The sequence below is a fragment of the Canis lupus genome, chromosome 15 (genome assembly GCF_011100685.1).
Source record: "Canis lupus familiaris isolate Mischka breed German Shepherd chromosome 15, alternate assembly UU_Cfam_GSD_1.0, whole genome shotgun sequence".
NCBI lineage: Eukaryota > Metazoa > Chordata > Mammalia > Carnivora > Canidae > Canis > Canis lupus.
In genome coordinates, this window is record NC_049236.1 from 4,821,148 (window position 1) to 4,842,150 (window position 21,003).

Consider the following 21,003-nt stretch of genomic DNA (forward strand, 5'->3'; position numbering starts at 1 on the left):
TATTTCTTTTAGTGTGGCTCTATGGAGGAAAAATTTTCTCAGGTTTTGATTGTTTGAAAACATGCATTTTTCTTTTGTTTTTGAAGGATATTTTCACTGGGTATAGAATTTTAGATTAACCATATTTTCTTTCAGACTTTAAAGATGCTATTCCATCATTTTCTTGACTTTATCATTTATGTTGGGGAGTTAGTTGTTAGTTTTAATTTTCTTCCTTTGAAGGTAATGTCTTTTTTCTCACTCTAATTGCTTTTAGGTTTTATTTTGTTTTTGGCTTTCAGTAATTTTATTATGAGGTGTGTAGGTGTTGTTTAATTTGAATTAATTCTGCTTGGGATTGATGACACATCTTGAGTATATGTCTTGATGTCTTTCATTGGTTTTAGAAATTTTCCAACTACCCTCTTTTCAAATATTGCTTCTTTCCCATTCTCTCTCTTCTCTCTTTCTAATTCCATACATTTAGGCTTATTCACCATGTCCCATATGTCTCTTACTCTCTTATCTATATTTTCTATTCTTTTCTCTCTCTACACACTTCAATATGGATATTCTATACTGACCTATCTCCCAGTTTATTAATCCTAGAATTAGTTGTGTCTAATCCTATGTTAGATTATCCACCTATTGTGTTACATACAGTTATTGTATTTTTTTGTTCTAGGATTTCAATTCCATTCCTATTTAGGATATACTAAGTTTGGTGATTAGCTTATATTCTACCACAAAATCCCAAAGCTAAACGTTGTTGTTGTATGCAGATCATCCCCATTCAGTTAATTCAATTCAGTTAATAGTGTAAATAAAACTAAATAAAGTATCATTTTTTGTTTAAGCCAGTTTTGGTTAGATTTCCAATTACATACAACTGAAAAAAATTTTTTAAAAGATCTTATTTATTTGTTCATGAGAGACACAGAGAGAGGGGGCAGAGACATAGGCAGAGGAAGAATCAAGGTCCCCACAGGGAGCCTGATGCAGGACTCTATCCCAGGACCTGGGGGTCACGACCTGAGCAGAAGGCAGATGCTCAACCACTGAGCCATGCAGGGGTCCCACAACTGAAAACTCTTAACAAAGTGTTGAGATCTCTCTCTTCATTATGTCAAGATGGCTGCAGCACCTTCAGATGTGGACATGACATACAGAAAAGAAGCAGAATATTGCCTTTTATGCAGTTCTTTTTATTAGAAGAGAAAATCTTTTCTAAAAAAAAAAAATAATAAAATAAAATAAAATAAAATAAAATAAAATAAAATAAAATAAAAAAAAGAAAATCTTTTCTAGAATCCCTAATTCAGAAGGCCAGGGTTGTATCATATACTCATGCTTAAGCTAACCCTGACACATGGAATTGGATGACGATGATTAACCAATAACAATCTTTATTCATCCCTGAACTTGGGGAGAGGGCCATCTTCTCTGAGCAAAGGACTACAGTGGATGTACATCCAAACAAAATTGGGGGTTTCTCAGGAATGAAAAATATGAAAAGTATTGGGAAATCAAAGGTGTTTACCTCACTAAGATATACTCATTTTCTGTAAAAGTTGTGTGTGTGTGTGTGTGTGTGCCTATAGAAAATATCAGGAAGGGTACATATCAACCTGTTAACAGGTTTAAAATGTGAAATGGGATTATATGAGGGTGATATACCTTTATTTTTAGGTATCTTTATGGATATCTTTACTTTTTACTGATAACATTTTTATTCGTTTATATTACTCTGGTCATTTAAATTTAAAAGGGATGCTCCAATCTTAAAATGAGCTCCTCAGAAATGAAATCAGGATTTTTTTTTTAAAGTCAGAGAAGCATATGTTGATAGATCCCATTCCAAGCCCTGGCCCTTAGTACAGTCACTGAGGTGCCACTGGCAGGTTTGTCCCCACTGGGAATTTGGAGGCACAAGGCTACCAGAGCCTGATGTCATCAAATATTTAAACCATCCAACTGCCTCCCCTTACACTCTCAAAGCAGCGTTTACATCATAAATTGGCTTCCTGTGCACATTTTCCTACAAGGGAAGAATTTGCTGGACATGGCAATGTGAGAATTCTGGCTCCCTTGGCAGTTCCATTTCTCATTGTGTATTAATTCATCGGTTCTTTGGCTCAGATAAGCAGGATTGGAGCTGAGTTTGTACGATCTACTTTCCAACCCTCCAACACATAGGTTCTTTCTTAGTGCTGTTAAAGTCAAGTTTATGATCCTAGACCATGATTAATTCACTAAGGTAAGTGTCACCTCCAAGGCCACTTGGCAGCTGGCCAAACAGCCTGCCCTGGTGACACTCCTGTCTCTTCAAACACATTGCTTTCAGGCTCTTGTGCTTTCTAGCCACATTCATCTCAACAGACTGTCTCCTTCTTTATCCCTCATTATGTCTTTTCCTCTATGACTGTCTCCCTAATTCTAACCTTCTTTTATCCTTTCCTTTTTTTTCCTTTCTGTTTTTCACCTTAATTAGCCATGAAGTTGAATAATAAAATATACCAGAACTATGTGCCAAGTGCCATGTGCTGGGCCGTACGTACATATAAATTATATTCTGACCTCACAACTCTGAAATGTTTTCATTCTTATTTCACAGAGGAGAAAGCAGAGGATCATAAAATCGAAATAGTTGCGTTTGATAATGAAACGTTTTTGCTGCTTACTTTTCAAAGTCAATAAATTAAATGTTTTATATTTCCTTTATCTTAGAAAAATACAATTCAAGCATTTGTATATGAGCTTCATTTTTGCCTGTGAGTTTATTATCCTGGAAAATAATTGACCTTGGGTGTGTTTATTTTTTCTTGAGCTGGGGAGTAGCAGGTAGAATGGAAGAGGAAAGAGACAAATTGGAAATATCACTTTGAGCAGTCGTGCTCACCTGTGCTCTTTGCTTCCTTCTTGTTCTCTTTGCTGAGGATGGGGTTTGGCCCTGATTTGTCTGAAGCAATCTTAGTCTTCTCCATGGAGGAGATCACCTTCTCTGTGCAGTCAGGTCAAATGTACTTTCTGGATCTGTGCAAAAGGAAGAGATTAAAATTTCAGCCCCTAAATTTGTAATTTTCAGTAACTTGGAGATAGAGGTTGCAGTGAAGTTGGACCTGCTCCCTGGAAGATCACTTCTAATTATTTGGACATTGAATTAAGCTGCTCAGCTCCATGTTCTCCCCATCATTCTGCAGATAGTGAGGTAGAAATAGAGAGAAGGATCCTTTCTAAACTACCTCATATGGGGTTTGGGAGGAAGAGAAGAGAAAACAGGAGTTTCCAGATGGGTTCCCGGCCGCTCCACTCCTACTCCATGGAGTAAGCTGCTTGTCTTCTGGAAGGTCAAATCGCTGGATCTAGGTTATAGGCTGGAGGAACAGGCAGCGAGTCCTGGGCTGAGAATTGGAGCCAGAGAGTGGAGAGGTTCCAGGTCCGGTTGAAAATGGAGGGTCCAGGCTTTGACAGGTTTAGCAGCATGGACAACAAATTTTAAAAGACCGAAGCAGGCCTGTGGGGTTCACAGCTCAGCACCAAGCCAGAAATCTACTCTCACCCCACTCCGGTGCTGGTTTTTCCTGGAAAAGATTGAACCTGGCCATTGGTTGACTGGTCCTCAGCACTTAAAGTTCATAGGAAACCATGGCTGAGTTTCCTTCTAAAGCCCTTTTGAATATGTTCACTTAGATGTCTATTCCTCAGTCACTTGGTGGAGTGGAGTCCCCCTTGGAGTAGCTCTTAAGGTCTTGCTGGTTTGCATACATCCTCATACACTGAGACTTCTCTGTTCTGTTTGTTTGTTTGTTTTATAAATGAATCGTTCAGAGGAAGAAAGAAAAGGATTGTTCCAATTTCCCCCCTCTTCTTTCCAATTCTTCTTTTCCCCATTGCTAGGGTCTCTATCTGGCAATTTCCCCAAGGCCCAAGGAGCTTGCACGAATGTGTAGTGGGAGAGGGTGGAATCAGACTCCTGACAGCCTGGGGCTTGTTGGTGCGTCCTCTCGGGCTTTCCCCAGATAGTTTCCCCATCTGCTTGCCTCCTGAATGATCCTTTCGAGGTTCAGAGGGAGTCTGCATTTTGTGTCAGCACACAGGTCGAAACCTCTGGATTGAAGTCCCTGGAGCTCAGGTGAGAAGCCATGACTGGTGCCTAAAGTCTGCATAGGAGGTGGGACCCGGTTTTGAAGAGAAGGGTAGGGGTAGTGGAGTGAGAACTCATTTTGAAATGAAAGGAGTCCTGGATCTCTAAGCAGCTTCTAAAAATACCAACTCCCAACGCTGGGGGTGGGAGTGGGGGAGGGGAAAACCAAGCGTGAGAAGAATGAAGATGGAACGAGGTGCGGATATAGGAGCCCTTCTTCAGGTAGATCTGATTTCAAAGGCCCCGCCTGCATCGAAGAACCTGCGGGAAGCCACAGCTCCTTATGCTTCCTCAGTGGACTTCAGTCTCCTGCGGTGTCGGAGCCCCCAGCGCCCCCCTGGTGACCTTTCTTTCTACCGGCAAAGGAGGCCAACTCCTCCCAGCCACTCCTCCTATTGCTGCTGTCCAGCAAGTATGTGTGTGAGCGAGCAAGTGTGCGTGTACACATCCTAGACGCTCGTGCACACACACACACACACACACACACACACACAAATGACACATGAAAGCGGCTTGTAAGTGACCAGCATTCTACGATGCCACGAATTTTCATTATTTTTGGTGCCCAAGGAGGTCCGGACTGTGGCAGACACAGATTCACCCAATATTTTCATGCATACTTTTTTTTTTTAAGATTTTATTTATTTATTCATGAGAGACACAGAGAGGCAGAGACACAGGCAGAGGGAGAAGCAGGCTCCACGCAGGGAGCCCGACGTGGGACTTGATCCTTGGACTCCAGGATCATGCCCTGGGCTGAAGGCAGGCGCTACACCGCCGAGCCACCCAGGCTGCCCTCGCTCAGTATTTTCAGCACAGAGCATGGCACTAGGGAGCGTTGGTTCGAAGGGTAAGGAGCACAAAGCTACAAAACGCACAGTCAAGCCACGCAGGTCATGGAGACACAGGACTCACTCGTTTTCAAAGGTTCTCCAGCTACTTTCGCTGCCAAAAGCAGAGGGGTCGGGTCCCCCAAGGAAGGATCTGAAAAGCTACAGGGTGGGTGGAGCCTTCTCTGCTCGAGTTCAGCCCAGATGGTGGCGCTCAATAGCCGCCTCCCGGGTCCTGGAGGGCTTCAGCCCATCCCACCACCAACGCCTTAAACCCTCAGCTTGCACATAAATGACCTTCACGAGATAGAGGTCGTGTTCCTCGTTTCCTTACAGCTTCTCCAGCGCTGGCTTCTCCGCCTCCGTCGCGGGCGCCTGGGCGTCCGGACCGCTGAGCTCCTCACCAGTCCCCCAGGATAGGCGGAGAGGGGTGATCAAAAGCGGTGGGGGTGGGGGGGAACTCCAGGCTCTGGGCAGACTGGGGAGGAGGTAGTCGGTCCGAGCGCTGCCTGCATCCTGGCAGCAAGAGCAAGAACCTAGGGAGCCAATCGTTCACGCCACGTCTACCGGCAAGCGCATCCTGGCGTCCACATGGTTTCCCAACCGCCCAGGCGCAGCTGGCAGGGTGGGATTCCGTCTCCCACTTTGCTCCTCTTTCCCGAGGAGCTCCCGGGGTCGGGCTTAGCCCCCTCCTCCAGCGTGGGCGGGGAGAGCAGGGGGCGGGATCCAGCCGGGAGACCCCGGGAGCCGCGGACGCAAGGAGAGGCCCAGAGCTGGGAGCTGGAGGCGCTCCCCAGAGCGTGGGGTCAGGACGCGAGGCTCCGCCGCCCCTTGCGAGTCCTGGGAGCGGGGGAGCTTCCAGGCTGGCTCCGGGCTGCAGGTGCCGCCGCCTCCCGGCCCTCCCCGAGCTTCACGCGCTCCTTAACCACGCCCACACCGTCTACTTCTCGGGAGCCCGAGGCCCGGCGTCGGCGCTCCGGGCCCTCGCCGCGGGCGCATCCTCCTCCCGGGAGCCAGGCCCTCGCTCGGCGCTGCCCCACCCCCACGCCGGGGGATCGGCGGGACCCCTTCCTTCCCCCCGCGTCTCCGCCTCGCTGCCCCGCCCCCCGGCCCCCGAAACTCCACCCCTTTCCCTCTGCTGGCGGGGGTTGGTGGACGTCCCGCGGCGGCGCCCGGCGATTGGTCCCCGCGGATGACCGTAACCAGCGAGATCCCGCCCCCGGCAGGCGCCGGGGTCTGGGGGCGCAGCTCCGCGGCGCTGGGGCTGGCGCGGCTCGAGCCGCCGCCGCACTGACAGCTCGGGCTGCGGACCATGGACACCGGCGCCGGCGCGCGGCCGCTGCGCCTGCTCGGCTGCCTGATGCCTCTCTGTCTGGCGTTGCTTTTGGGACCGGGGAGGCCCGGGACGGCCGAGGAAGGTGAGGACGCGGGTGGCTGTTCTTGGAGCTTGGGATGCCGGATGATAAGGGGCTGAGAACTGGGGCTCGGCGGGAAGGAGTCGGAGAGAGAGACTGGAGTCCGCATTGGGGTTTGAAGCAAGCGGGCAGCGAAGAGCTCAAGAGACAGAGAAAAAGGTAGCGGAGCAAAGGAAAAGGGGGGAGCATTGGGGAGATGGGGCTGGGGAAGCAGCAGCCCGGGAGCCGGGGGAGCCAGAGGCGGCGGTGCAGGGGCCGGAGAGGCGGACGGGCTGAGCGGCTGCAGGTGGGGGGCGTGGGGGCGGGGGTGAGCGCGGGGGAGCCCGAGCCGTGCAGGTGAGGTCGGAGTGCGGGGCGAGCGGAGGGAGCGGAGCGCGGGCGGGGGCGCGGCGGGGAGCGCGGCGGGGCCGGGAGCTGTCCGCAGTGCTGACTCCGGAGCCGACGCGCTCCCACGCGGCGGCCCCGCTGCCCGCGTCCGGCCTCCGGTCGTGGATTTGGGGGAGCTGCACACTCAGCCGAATCCAGAGGCGTCACTTCCAGGTGCAGAACCCCGAGGAGCCGGGATCTCAGGCGCTGATTGGGGGGGGGGGGGGCGGGGGCGGATCTCTGATGCTCTCCAATATGCAATTGCGATGTGCTATCAGTTATACCCCAGTCGGGAAGCTGTCGGCCGATGCCTCTGGAGCCAAGCCTCTTAGAGACCCTCACCTTGGAGCCCCACCCCCCTCCTTGAAGGCTCCAGCTTTGTAATCTTCCAAGACTTCAGGATAGCCTGGGCTGCTGTCTCTGATCTGCAGCCGGGCCGTCCAGACAGGGACTGCTTTGGGACCCAATACTGACAGCAGAGGAGGGAAGAGATTTTTATTTCACCTGCTGCTGTGCTGGCAGAGTCTCTCCACTCGTTTGCCCGGCCCCTGGGAGTCCAACTAAAGAGGTTCAAGTCTCTTCCATCCCTGGTGACTTCATTTTTTTAAAAGATTTTATTTATTTATTCATGAGACACACACACACACACACACACAGAGGCAGAGACACAGGCAGGGGGAGAAGCAGGCTCCATGCAGGGACCCCAATGCGGGACTCGATCCTGGATCTCCAGGATCACGCCCCGGGCCAAAGGCAGGGCCAAACCGCTAAGCCACCCAGGGATCCCCTCCCTGGTCTTCAGACCTTAGAAGAGCCCCTGGGTATGAACGAATTCAGGATGTATGCAGAAATCCTGTAATACGCTCACGTTTTCCCCTCTTCTTGATGCTCAGTTATAATTTAGGGAGCCTGGGAAAGCAGGAGGGGGACTCACTGACACCACTACCTCCCCCCATCTTAGGGCCAATCTTAGAGTGCTTCCATGAATTCGGTGGCAGGCTGAATAATGACTCCCCAAATATGTCCACATCCTAATCCCCAGAACCTGTGAATGTTATTCTAAATGGCAAAAGACTTTGCAGATGTGGGTAGGGATCCTGAGACAGAGATGATCCTGGGTTATTTGGATAGTCCCGATGTAATCACAACAGTCCCTATAAGAGGGATGCAGGAAGAGTCAGAGCCAGAGGAGAAGGCAACTTGATCACAGAAGGAGATTGGAGAGAAGCACCTTGACGGTGGAGGAGGGGGCCGCAAGCCAAGGAGTCTAGGTGGTTTCTAGAAGCTGAAAAATTCTAATGGAAATAGATTCTCCCCTCTGACACCCCGACTTTAGATCAGTGAAACTGATTTCCAACCTCTTGACCTCCAAACTGTAAGCTACTGTTATTTGAAGCCACTGAATGTATGATAATGTGTTATAGCAGCTACAAGAAACTACTACAGGCTCCTTCCCTAATTCTTGTGGCTGCTTCTCTCTGGACTTGAGCTACTTTGTGCCCCACCCCCTCATGGGAAGGTATGGACTGGGAATAACTTGCCTCTGTCCCCTCAGCAAACTTACAGTAAACTCACACAGGGGTCCCTCCCACCTTCCTGACCTTCTGGCTTTCTGACATCTCTGTCCCTCCTTTCCCTAGTCATCCTCCTGGATTCCAAAGCTTCCCAGGCTGAGCTGGGCTGGACTGCACTGCCAAGTAACGGGGTAAGTGTAGCCTTTCCCGCTCTGTCCCAGGAATCTTCTGGTGGTCTGGGATCCAGATCCTTCGGCTCCTTGTGGTTACAGCAGAACAAAATGCTCCCCAAGGCACATGGTCTGCAGCAGCACTGGCTTCAAGCCAGGGTGGCCTATAAGAAAATGTTGAGTCTTTGGTCAGTCCCAGAAGAAAAGAAAAGAAAAAGATAGCGAGGGGGAACCTGGCTGTGTCTAGCAACAGAAACGTGTCATCTAGATGAGCCAACGCTGGGCAGTGCCTTGCAGTTAGTAGATCCTCCAAGCAGTGTTGACTGATGGACGGATAGAACGAGCAATATTTAAAATCCTAAAAGAGGCTTGAAAACTAGGAGTGGGGGTGGGGAGATGTGGCTATGTGACTGCAGCCCGGTCCCTGAGTGGGCACCTGGTTGAGAGCCAGGAGACTTCAGGCACCATTCCCAGCTCTGCTGCTACCTCGACGTTCATATCCGGTCAAACCACTCTCTCTCTCTCTCTCTCTGGAGCCTCAGTTTACCCAGCTATAAAATTAAGGATTGGACTCGGTTGTCTCCAACGTTCCTCCCAGCTCTGCATCTTATAATTTCAGGGGCGGAGGCTGGGGGGAGGGAGCATGCCAGGTGATGGGGAAGGGGCTTTTCGGCTTTAGTCACCTCCAGGGCCCGGCCTCCTGGGGGCGCCTTGGCTCTGAGTTTCCCACATCTTTGTTCTCCTCCCCAGTGGGAGGAGATCAGCGGCGTGGACGAGCATGACCGTCCCATCCGCACGTATCAGGTGTGCAACGTGCTGGAGCCCAACCAGGACAACTGGTTGCAAACCGGCTGGATCAGCCGCGGCCGCGGGCAGCGCATCTTCGTGGAGCTGCAGTTCACGCTGCGCGACTGCAGCAGCATCCCGGGCGCCGCCGGCACCTGCAAGGAGACTTTCAACGTGTACTACCTGGAGACAGAGGCCGACCTGGGCCGCGGGCGGCCTCGCCCCGGGGGCAGCCGGGCCCGCAAGATCGACACAATCGCGGCGGACGAGAGCTTCACGCAGGGCGACCTGGGCGAGCGCAAGATGAAGCTGAACACCGAGGTGCGCGAGGTCGGTCCGCTCAGCCGGCGGGGTTTCCACTTGGCCTTCCAGGACGTGGGCGCGTGCGTGGCGCTGGTCTCGGTGCGCGTCTACTACAAGCAGTGCCGCGCCACGGTGCGGGGCCTGGCGGCGTTCCCAGCCACCGCGGCCGAGAGCGCCTTCTCCACGCTGGTGGAGGTGACGGGAACGTGCGTGGCGCACTCGGAAGGCGAGCCGGGCAGCCCCCCGCGCATGCACTGTGGCGCCGACGGTGAGTGGCTGGTGCCCGTGGGCCGCTGCAGCTGCAGTGCGGGATTCCAGGAACGTGGTGACATCTGTGAAGGTATTGGGCGGGCTGACGCGCGGGGGGGTGGGGGGCGCCGGAGCCTAGCGTTCAGGTGGCAATCGCGGGGGGGGGGGGGCATGGGAGCCTAGCGTTCAGGTGGCAATCGCGGGGGGGGGGGCGTGGGAGCCTAGCGTGCAGGTGACAATCGCGGGGGGGGGGCGTGGGAGCCTAGCGTGCAGGTGGCAATCGTGGGGGGGCGTGGGAGCCTAGCGTTCAGGTGGCAATCGCGGGGGGGGGGGCGTGGGAGCCTAGCGTGCAGGTGGCAATCGCGGGGGGGGGGCGTGGGAGCCTAGCGTGCAGGTGGCAATGGCGGGGGAGTGCGTGGGAGCCTAGCGTGCACGGTGACAATCGGGCGAGTATGCCCTGGACAAAGGAGGCAGGAGGGGGAGCGGATGGAGGGGCTGCGGGGTGGAGCGGGAGTCCTGACCTCCCGCGGGGCTCTGGGCGAGGAGGGGAATCCAGCTGGGACCACTAGGTGAAGTTCCCAGGAGGTGACTGTGACTCCACCTAAGGGGGCCTTAGGGGCTTGCATTTCGGGCACTGCCATAAGCACCTTACAAAGGATCTCTCATTTATTCTCGGCAATAAAGTCAATCACCTGGATCCCTATTTCACAGGTGAGGAAACTGAGGCTCAGAGACATTAACACCTCACTTGCAAAGTTAGTAAATGGGGAATCAGGGTTTGAATCTGGATTTGCCCAAGTGTCAAGGTCTTTCTATTACATGGCGCCACCTCCTTAGGCGTGAGGAAGAAGGCTAGAGCAGCCCGCCTCCACCGGCTATGGGCAGGTGGGATTGCTCCCCTTATAAACGGTGGGTGCCCTTTCACTGGCAGTATGCGGGTCAGAGGCTGGCAGGGGGGGTCCTTGAGCTGCAGAGTCCAGAGGTTGCACTAGATGACCACTAAGATCCCACCCGACTCTCTGCACCATGAGTCACTGTGTCACCTGAGAGAGACCCCTTAGTGGGGGGTCTATTGGGGTCTAAGTTCTGTGTGGGCACCAGGACCAGACCTCTCCTTCCTCCCACCCCCTATCTGGGGCTCTGAGGACTGAGGGTACAGATGGGGCGTGGATGTGTGCCCTGAATGTAGAAAGACCAAGGGATGCTTCTTCTAAGCTGCATCCTTTTCTAAGTGCCGACAAAAGAAATGAGTCAGGCATAGTCTCAAGTCTTCAGAAGCTCTACAGATGAAAAAATGTAAAAACTTAAAAATCACAACAAGGTGATAAATAATCTCATGGAGGGATTAATAGAGTGGTGGGGAGACAGGGGGAAATGACTAAACTTACTCTTTCCTTTGTTCAATCATCCATTCAATATGAATTGAGAACTTACCAAATGCATTTAGTTTAGGAGGGTTTGTTATATGTATTTAGATGATGTCACCGTCTCCTTCCTTGGGGGAACCTGTGGATTAGTAAGGGACTTGGAGGCATGAACCTTCCTGAACCCTCCAAGTGGGGTTAGGATCCACTTCTGCTCTCCAGCACCCATTGCAACCTCTACTTCTTGCTTTTTTTTTTTTTTTAACTGAGGTGTAGTTGACTGCAACCTCTATTCCTGCACTCACCCCATGGCGTGCAGTGATCTACTTAGGTGTGTTTGTGTTTCCAGCACTGGACTAGGAACTGGCCTCAGGCAATGGTTGTATTGGTCTCAGCAGCCTCACTGTCCAAAACAGGATATGGTAGGTGCCCAGTGGAAGGGTACTGGCTGATCACACACCATAGAGTGTGATCCCTACCAACAGAGAGTTGAGGAAACCTGGAGAAGGGAGAAGCCAACTTTAAGGGTGGAGAGAGATGATGAGAAGGCCTTTCTTCCAGGCAGCTAAAAGCATCCTTACCTAAGAGGTTGTCTACAGAAACATGGAGGCAGGAGAGAATGTAGCATGATTGGGGCTATGGGAGCAGAGGGCATTTGGGGGTGTGAGGAGTGATGGGGCTAGAGAGGGGCAGGTATATACATTGAAGGGCCTTGAACATTAGGATAAAGAGCTTAGACTTTATGCTGTAGACCAGTGTGGAGGATTTGAAGCAGGGATCCGACATGTTAATTTTTTAAAAATTATTTATTTGGGGGAGAAAGAATGAGCATGAGAGAGAGAGCACAAACAGGGGGGTGGGCAGAGGGAGAGAGAGAAGGAGAAGCAGACTCCCCGCTGAGCAGGGAGCCCAATGTGGGACTCAATCCCAAGACCCAAGATCATGACTTGAGCCGAAGGCAGACGCTTAACCGACTGAGCCACCCAGGTGCCCAGGGATCTGAAATGTTCAGATATATATTTTCAAAAGATCACTCGAGGATTAAAGGCCAGAACAAGATGCTACAGTAGTCCAGGAGAAAGAGCACAAGGTCCGAAGGAAGGCAGTAGCAGAGATCATTGAGACATGAGGACGGATGTGATAATGAGGCACATACACAGCACTTGGTGACCATGTGACACGGGAGGACAGAAGAGTCTTTTTTGATTTGTATGCTTCTAGAGGACTGAATGGACAGAGGATCATTCACTGAGGTAGAGGACACGGGACACTGATGGACATGGAACTGATGGTGCGTTCAAGTGGAGGTAGCTGGAAAGGGAGTCTGGAGCACAGCAGCAGAGAGACAGGTGCTACTTGAAGCTGTGGGTATGGTTGGGACAGGCCAAGGTGAGGTAAGAAGCAAGAGGGCCAATGATGAGGTCCTGCACAACAGCAGGATTTAAGGGGCTGTAGAAGAATGGAAGCCCATAGAAAAGGTCTTTGAGGGAGAATCAGAGGTTGGAGAAGATCCAGGAGACGGTGATTTGGTGGCAGCCCAGGGAGATGGAAGGGTCCAGGAGGGAACAGCTTCCGGTGTTGGTGAGCACCCAGGTGGGGCGAGGTGTGGACCGTGTCTGTTTGGTGGCCCTGTCAAAAGCAGTTTCTGTTGAGTAATGGAGAGAGAGAGACAGAGAGACAGAGAGACCAGGCTGCGTAGGTTGGGGTGAAGGAAGACGTGGAGCTACGGTCAGGGAATGTCCACAGGTCCTGGAGGCTGGGTTTGGAAGGGGAGAAGAGGACGCTGCGTTGAGAGAGGTTTTGACTGCAAGTAGGAGCCTTGTTTATCTGCTGAGGGAAGGAGCCAGTGGGGTACCAAGTGGGGTGCGGTGAGAGCAGCCTGGCCCGAGGGGTGTATTTTATTACTGACATGGTTTAGCCTTGCTGATGCTTGTTGCTGATAAAGATGAGGCCATGTTTTATTGGTTTTCTATACTCTATAGATAATGCCCTTAGTGTCTACACCCTCACCGGGCCGCTTTTCCTGCCCCGCTCCCTTGTTCTGTCCCTGGGAAGAGCTGGTAGAGAAGGAGTGATGTGAGAATGAGGAGCCATATGACTGATGGGACATAGTCTGGGTGGAGGACACGGGGCAGGACCCAGAGTGAAGAGGAGGGGCTGGAGGCCTTCAACGCGAGGTGGCTCATCCCCTCCTCTAGGCCTAGAAGGGAGCAGGAGGGGGAAGGTGGGTGTAGATGGAGGTTTGTGGGTTCGATGGGCTGACCTTGAGGGAATTACCAACTGACAGCCTTTCTTCTCCCGGTGAGGTGGGAGGAGGGCATCTGGCCCAGCGGTGAGTAGGATCCTGATCTGTCTTACAGACTCCAGCTCCAGAGCACCTGGCTCACAGTAGATGCTAAAAAAATCACTCAGTGAATGGATCAGGGTCGGGGTGGGGTGAGGTGGGATACACATTGTGGGTGATCACGCAATCACACACACACAATCACACACACACACACACACACACACACAGGACCCCAGTCCCGCTTCTGATTTAAGCTGAGACTAGACAAAAGCCACTTGTAATGGCAGCGTCAGCTCTGCCGTGGGGAGCACGGAGCCGGGGAGGATGCCAGGGAGGACTTCAAGAGAACAAGAGGAGGAGCATCAGGCATTATAGGGCAAGACCCAGAGTCGAGAGAGGAAAAGCTTAGCGTGGCTATGGGGGGGGGCCTGGGGAGTAGAGGGGGTAGAACGACCGTGGTCTCCCTCTTGTTTCTCTCTTTCGTTTCCGTCTCCCAGGCACATGCAAGACTGGGGGTTTCCCAGGGGGTGGGGTCGGGGAATCAGGGTGTCCAGCGACAAGTGTCTTCACATCGCTGTCGCACTGCCCCGGAGCACAGTGACCCAAGCAGGTGTGCTCTCTAAGCTTCACGGGGCACACAGGATCCCCCGCGACAGCCTCAGAAGAAGGTGGGCTCCCCATTTCTGAGCAAAGACTGTGGCCCCTGCTAGGAAAGCCACTGGAGGACGGGGCCAGCGGAGTTGACCTAGGTTGACCTTTAGGAAGAGAGAGAGGGGTGGGCTCCAGGAGGCTGCCCCTCGACACAAACCTCTTCTTTTTTGTTTTAAATTTTATTTAAATTCAATGAATGGACATATAATGTATTATTAGTTTCGGAGGTAGAAGTCAGTGATCCCTCAGGCTTGTATAGCACCCAGGGCTCATCCCATCACGGGCCCTCCTTAATGCCCGTCCCCCGGGTACCCCATCCCCACCCCCCTCCCCTCCAGCAACCCTCAGTTTGTTTCCCGTAATGAAGAGTCTCTAATGGTTGGTCTCCCTCTCTGCTTCTGTCTTATTTTTCCCTCTCTTGCCCCACGATCCTCTGTTTTGTGTCTTAAATTCCACGTATAATTGTCTTTCTCTGACTGACCTCTTTCCCTTAGCGCACATGACACCCTCTAGTTCCGGCCACGTCATTGCAAAGGGCAAGATTTCACTTTTTTTAATTTTTAATTTTCATTTTTTTTTATGGCTGACTGGTAGTCCATTGTATATATAGAGAGACCACATCTTTATCCATTTATCTGTCGATGGACATCTGGGCTCTTTCATCCCTTGGCTATTGTGGACACTGCTGCTGTGGACACCGGGGTGCAGGTTCCCCTTCGGATCCCTACATTGGTATTTTTGGGGGTAAATCCCCAGAAGTGCAATTGCTGGCTCGTAGGGTAGCTCTATTTTCAACTTTTTGAGGAACCTCCAAACTCTTGTCCAGGGTGGCCGCCCCAGCTTGCATTCCCACCAGCAGTGCACGAGAGCTCCCCTTTCTCTGCGTCCTCGCCCACACCTGTCCTTTCCTGACTTGTGCATTTTAGCCACTCTGACCGGCGTGAGGTGGCATCTCATTGTGGCTTTGATTCGTACTTCCCGGGCGCCGGGCCATGTGGAGCATCTTTTCATGTGTCTGTTGGCCATTAACACAAACCTCTTCGAAACAGAGCCCATCAAAGTAGAGATAACCGCTGCTGTCTCTGATGGGACGCACAGCTCTGGGACAGCAGGTGTCACAAACGCCCGCAGACAGGGAGCTTCTGGTACCTTTTTCCCCTCTTCAGTGAGATCCCTTGAACAGATCTGACTTGGCAACGGAGGTTGGCGGGCCATGGTTATTGTCCCCACTTGACCGATGGCCTCTTGAGGCCAGAGAGGCATAGGGAGCAGCAGAGCTAACACTGGAGCCCAGGCCACCTGAGTCCCTGCTGCCGCCACCAGACCACAACGGCCATGAGTCCCAGGCTCTGTTCTGAAGGCAGATACTCCCGAGGCCCCCTGGGCTTCAGAGGCCCTGCCCAAAGCTGCCCATCCTCCGCCAGATGGAGCCCCGCAGCCCCCCTCAGCCCACTCCTCCTCGTCTGCTCCGGCTGAGCGCAGCCTGCCTTCCAGAAACTGCTAACCTAGAAAGGAGGTCGGGTGGGCGGGAACAGGGAGCAAGGTGAGGCCACCCCAACTGCCAGAGGAGGGCGGGGAGCCGCTGCCCCACTCCTGCCTGGCCCAGCTGGCGACGACGGTTTTCAAGTGGGTGTTTAGCAGTTTCCACTTCGGGCCTGCGATGGAGGAACAGTAATTACTGCCACTGTTGTGTGCCTGTCGTCTGTGCTGGGCTAAGTGGCTTACACTTTGCTCACTTAATCCCCCAACAACCCTTTTGAGGTGCGAATTCCACACCAGGCTCGGAGAGGTCAACCTCTCTGCCGAGGCCAACGGCAACTAAGTGGTAGGGCTCCGTGGCCAACCCAGGTTGACCAGCTGTCAGAACCTGTGCCCTGGGTGAGGCGGGAGATGCAGAGTCGCCGGGAGGGTGTCAGGGTGTCGAGACCGGAACCCCCTTCTTGCCATTCCCCTGCACCCAGCTGGCTCCACTTCCAAACTGCAGCTGGGTGTGTCAGTTGAGGATGTGCGATGCATGGGGGAGGATGGGCTCTAACAGCAGTGTGTGCGCGTGCAGCTAGAGAGCCTGGGTGTCTGTCCCTAGGGGGCCGGGGGACACCCCCTGCAGGCACCTCTCTTCTGGCCTTACATCAAGACTGGACAGTTTAGCTGATTGTCTCCCAACAGGCATGGGGGCAGCATGGTGTCTGCTCGGGCTGGAACCCCACCGTTTACCGGCGGTGGGACTTTGGGCAAGTCTCCGAGCCTTAATTTCCTCATTTAAAAAATGAGGATAAAGGACATACGTCACAGGCTGTTGTGAGGAGTAAGTGAATTACTAGAGTAAAACAGTGTTCTGCACACAGTAGGTGCTTACTGACTGCTCTGTAGTCCTAGGCTGTGGGTTCCTAGCCCCCCCCCCCCCCCCCCCCCCCCCCCCCCCCCCGCCCTGCACAGTTCCAGGACAGGAGGCAGGCAGGGAAGTGGGGGACAGGGCCCCTCTCACGTGGCTTCCCCCCCGCAGCCTGTCCCCCAGGCTTCTACAAGCTGTCCTCGCGCCGGCCGCTCTGCTCCCCGTGCCCCGAGCACAGCCGCGCCCTGGAAAACGCCTCCACGTTCTGCGTGTGCCAGGACAGCTACGCGCGCTCGCCCACCGACCCGCCCTCGGCCTCCTGCACCCGTGAGTGTCCCCGACGGCGGGGGGGTGGGGGGGGCAGCCACCCCATGGAGATGGCGGGCTGGGGTGGAGGGAGGGGAGCCTGGGGTGGGGGCTCGGGCCCCGGGGCCTCGGGGTGGAAGAACCAGGATGGACGAGAGTACCCACGACGACGGAGGGATGAGGGCAGGTGGCGGAGTGGGTGGTCCCCTCCCGCCCTGTGCCCCCCGCCAGGAGGGGGGCTCCTGGTGCTCAGCCCTGCATCCCCAAGCTGCTAACCTCCTCCCACCGCCCTGGGCCCCGCCCTCCCTGTGGTCCCCGCCCCTCCCCCCTCGGTGTCCCCACAATGCCCCCTCCCGCCAGACCCCCCACTGACGGTACCCTCCTCCTCCTCCCCCCTCCCCCTCCTCTTCCCTCCCCCTCCTCCTCCTCCCTCCTCTTCGTCCTCCCCCTCCCTCCTCCTCCCCCTCCTCCTCCTCCTCCCCCCTCTCCTCCCCCTCCTCTCCCCTCCCCCTCCTCCTCCCTTCCCTTCTTTCTCCTCCTCCTCCCCCTCTCCTCCCCCTCCTCATCCCCCCTCTCCTCCCTCCTCCTTTCCCTCCCCTCTCTCCTCCCTGTCCCCCCTTGCCTCCCCCCCTCGTCCCCCTATCCCCCCCCTCCTCCCTCTCCTCCCCCTCGTCCTCCCCTCCCCCCCGCCCCCCCAGGGCCGCCGTCGGCGCCGCGGGACCTGCAGTACAGCCTGAGCCGCTCGCCGCTGGCGCTGAGGCTGCGCTGGCTGCCGCCCGCCGACTCCGGGGGCCGCTCGGACGTCACGTACTCGCTGCTGTGCCTGCGCTGCGGCCGCGAGGGCCCGGGGGGCGCGTGCGAGCCGTGCGGGCCGCGGGTGGCCTTCGTGCCGCGCCAGGCCGGGCTGCGGGAGCGCGCCGCCACGCTGCTCCACCTGCGGCCCGGGGCGCGCTACACCGTGCGGGTGGCGGCGCTCAACGGCGTGTCGGGCCCGGCGGCCGCCGCGGGAGCCACGTACGCGCAGGTCACCGTGTCCACCGGGCCCGGGGGTAAGGCCGCCCCGCGTCTCTCCGGGAGGCGAGGTGCCCCGCAAACACCCCGGAGCGCGGGGCCCCCGTCCCTCCATCCCCCATCCCCCCATCCCCATCCCCCATCCCTCCATCCCCCATCCCTCCATCCCTCCATCCCCCATCCCTCCATCCCTTCATCCCCCATCCCCATCCTCCATCCCCCATCCCCATCCCCCATCCCTCCATCCCCCATCCCTCCATCCCCCCCATCCACCCCACGCACCCGGGAGGGACTGAGCACACGAGGGCCTGGGGCGCCTGGGCCGGAGCGGTCGCGGGGGGTCGGGGGGGGGCCCTGTGGGAGCCAGCGGGCACCCCTGCTCCCCAGCCTGCGGGGAGCCCCCTGCCCCGCCCCGCAACCTGTCGCCCGCGCTGTCCAAAAATTTCACCTGGAGGACCAGAATCGTCCCTCCTCGTCCCCTGTCCCAGAACACAGGGCTGGGTCCCGCAGCCTCCATCCCCGCCCAGCGGCCACCCTCTTCTCTGGTCCCGGGGAGAGGGCACAGCAGGGTCACAGTGCAGGGACCGCAGAAGGCACTGGTCACATTTCTGAGTCTGGAATAGGGACCCCAGACTCAGACCTCCACCCTCGGTTAGCGCTCCACCTTCCCCCGTCCCCACACTCGCTTTCCCCCTGTCTTTCCCCAGCTGGGGGGCACCTTCCTGTGCACGAAGAAGTGAGACGCGTGGTTTCTGGGTCTTTTCATCTCTGAGACGGGGTGGCTCTGTGACTCTACTTCCCTGTCTCCAGGCAGCTGGGTGGCAGAGAGGTCAGAGACCAGAGTGATTTTTATTCTTGTGCAAGTAGCGTGCTTGGGCATGTGTGCTTGTGTGATTCTTTCACCTACTAGTGGAAATAAAATGTAACCAATATCGATCTCTTTTCACTGAGTTTGGCTGGTTCGTAGTAAAACTTTCTGATCTGCACACAGCTTTTATTCCTGGAAAAGAACTTTTTTTTTCTTCCAGTTACTGCTTTGACTAGAATTTCTGATAGCTCCAATATCTCTCGAAGAATCTCTCTAAGCCTGAGGTTGTACATCCATTTTCTGATTCTCGAATCTTGTCACACCCTTTATCATTTTTAGCTCTTAATCCATTTTCTCTGCCTTTTGGGAGAGATTTCCAATTGGTCTGGTTTTCTGGAATAACAGTTTTGTTCTGTTTTTTTTTTTTTTTTTTACCATATCTCTACTGTGACTTAACATTTGCTATTGCATTTACATTTTTTAAAAATTCAATATAGAAAAAGAAAAAAACCACCCATAATCCCATTTCCCAGAGCTATACAACTATTAATATCTTGGGGGTATATCCTTCCATATTTTTTCCTATCTCTGTATCCATATCTAGAAGTGTCTACTATAAAAATCCCTTTTGTATAATATATAAGGTATGGGATTTTTATCTGGTATTTCATATTAACAGTCCTGTTTTGATATAGATGGATTTAAAAATCATGTTGAGGAGATGCTTTTCTATTTTACTAATAAAAAACTAAGCTTCCACTGATTGAGTGCTGCTCTCTGTTGGGCACGGGCACTGTGCAATATGATTTTCTACATTCATTCATTTTTTTTAATTCTTTTTTTTCAGATTTATTTATTTATTCATGATAGAGAGAGAGAGAGAGAGAGGCAGAGACACAGGCAGAGGGAGAAGCCTACATTCATTCATTTTAAATGCAATGATAATCATCTTTCAAATAATGAATTTGAGACCTGAGAGCACAAGCAAATTGTCCAAAGTCACCCAGCTAGTAAGTACGCACCCTATGCTTTTAGCCTCTTGGCCATATAATGCTTTCACTTTTTACTCAACTTTTAAAAAAAATTGGGAATGGATGTTAATTTTATAAAATGCCTCTTAAGCATCTTTCAAGATAAGTGCATGTTTTTTTCTCCTTGGACCTATTGGCATGATGAATCCTACTTGTGGATTTTTCAGTGTGAGCTCTTTTTGCATTCCTAGATTATACCCCACTGGATATGAATGTATTATTCTTTTAATATTTTGCTGAATTAATTTGCTTATATTTTAACATTTTTTCCCATGTGCATTTACAAGAGAGATTAGTTCTTTCTTTCTTTCTTTCTTTCTTTCTTTCTTTCTTTCTTTCTTTCTTTCTTTCTTTTTCTTTCTTTCTTTCTTCTTCTTTCTTTTATTGTTCTTTGTCAAGTTTTAGCATTTGCCAAGTTTTGCTGGCTTTGGGAAAGGCCTCGGGGGAAAAATCTCTTCTTTTTCTCTGCTCTGTAACAGTTTACATGATATAATGATCATTCTTTGAAGGCATGCAAAACCGCTTTTGGGGCCCTGCATCTTCTCTGGGGGAAAGTTCGATGGTATTCTTAATCTTGTCCATACTTCTTGAGTCAGTATTGTTAATTTGTGTTTTTGTAGCAAATATTTCAATGATCTTTTTCTTATTCAGTAGCCGAGAAACGTACATTTTAAAACTGTCCTCGGTATCTGCAGTGAACTCTGCTTTTCCTTTCTTCGTGTTGTAAGCTTGAGATTTCATTTTAGGTAATTATCCTTGCTGGCAGTTTGTTTTACTGGTTATGACAAAGAATCAGTTCTTAAATTTATTAATTCCAGTGTTTTGTACTTTTTTCATTTATTTTATGGTTTTGCCTTCATTAATATCATTGTCTTGCTTTCCTGAAGTCTTTTTTTAGGAGAGTTTAGTGCTTAGCCTATGAATTTTCCTCTGAGTATAACTTTGGTCACATCCAATGTGTTTTTACACATAATATATTGCATCCTTAGTATTGTCACTTTTTTTGGAGCTAGTCATGTACCCTGCAATTTCACATACCTTTTAAAGTGTACGGTTCAGGGCTTTCTCATATAGTCACATGGTTATGCAACCCATAGCATCTAATTCCGGAACATTCTCGTCATCCCCAAAAGGAACCCATTAATAGGTACTCCCCAGCCCTTCCACCCCTCTGGCACCTCTAGTGACTGCTAATCTACTTTCTGTCTCTATAGGTTTGTCTATTCTGGGCATTTCATAAATATAGATTTAGACAATATGTGGACTTTTGTGTCTGCCCTTTTTTGGTTTGTTTAGCATGTTTTCAAGGTTTATCCATGTTGTAACGTGCATCAGTACATCCTCCCCTTATATGGCTGAGCAATATTCCATTGTATACCAGTTTGTTTATCCAGTCATCAGCATATGGGCAGTTTTTCTACCTTTTGGCTATTATGAATAATGCTGCTATGAATTGC

At 52.5% G+C, this 21,003-nt stretch overlaps 1 protein-coding gene and 1 long non-coding RNA gene across 3 annotated transcripts in view; one reads left to right on the forward strand and one right to left on the reverse strand.

The window, feature by feature from the left end:
• Nucleotides 1-926: 926 nt before the first annotated feature.
• On the reverse strand, nucleotides 927-5,989 carry LOC106559786. Its single transcript, XR_005369892.1, has 3 exons — nucleotides 5,039-5,989; nucleotides 2,879-3,012; nucleotides 927-1,123 (listed from the first exon to the last, which is right to left on the reverse strand). It is a non-coding gene; the product is annotated as an uncharacterized LOC106559786 (long non-coding RNA).
• Nucleotides 5,990-6,223: 234 nt separating this feature from the next.
• EPHA10 (EPH receptor A10) overlaps nucleotides 6,224-21,003 on the forward strand; it is a 41,418-nt gene continuing 26,638 nt past the window's right edge. For both annotated transcript variants that reach the window (XM_038557849.1, XM_038557850.1), the window contains exons 1-5: nucleotides 6,224-6,371; nucleotides 8,375-8,439; nucleotides 9,169-9,847; nucleotides 16,562-16,717; nucleotides 17,395-17,745. In XM_038557849.1, coding sequence (XP_038413777.1) covers nucleotides 6,266-6,371; nucleotides 8,375-8,439; nucleotides 9,169-9,847; nucleotides 16,562-16,717; nucleotides 17,395-17,745 — 1,357 coding nt within the window. In that variant the 5' untranslated portion in view covers nucleotides 6,224-6,265. The remainder of the gene's footprint in view (nucleotides 6,372-8,374; nucleotides 8,440-9,168; nucleotides 9,848-16,561; nucleotides 16,718-17,394; nucleotides 17,746-21,003) is intronic.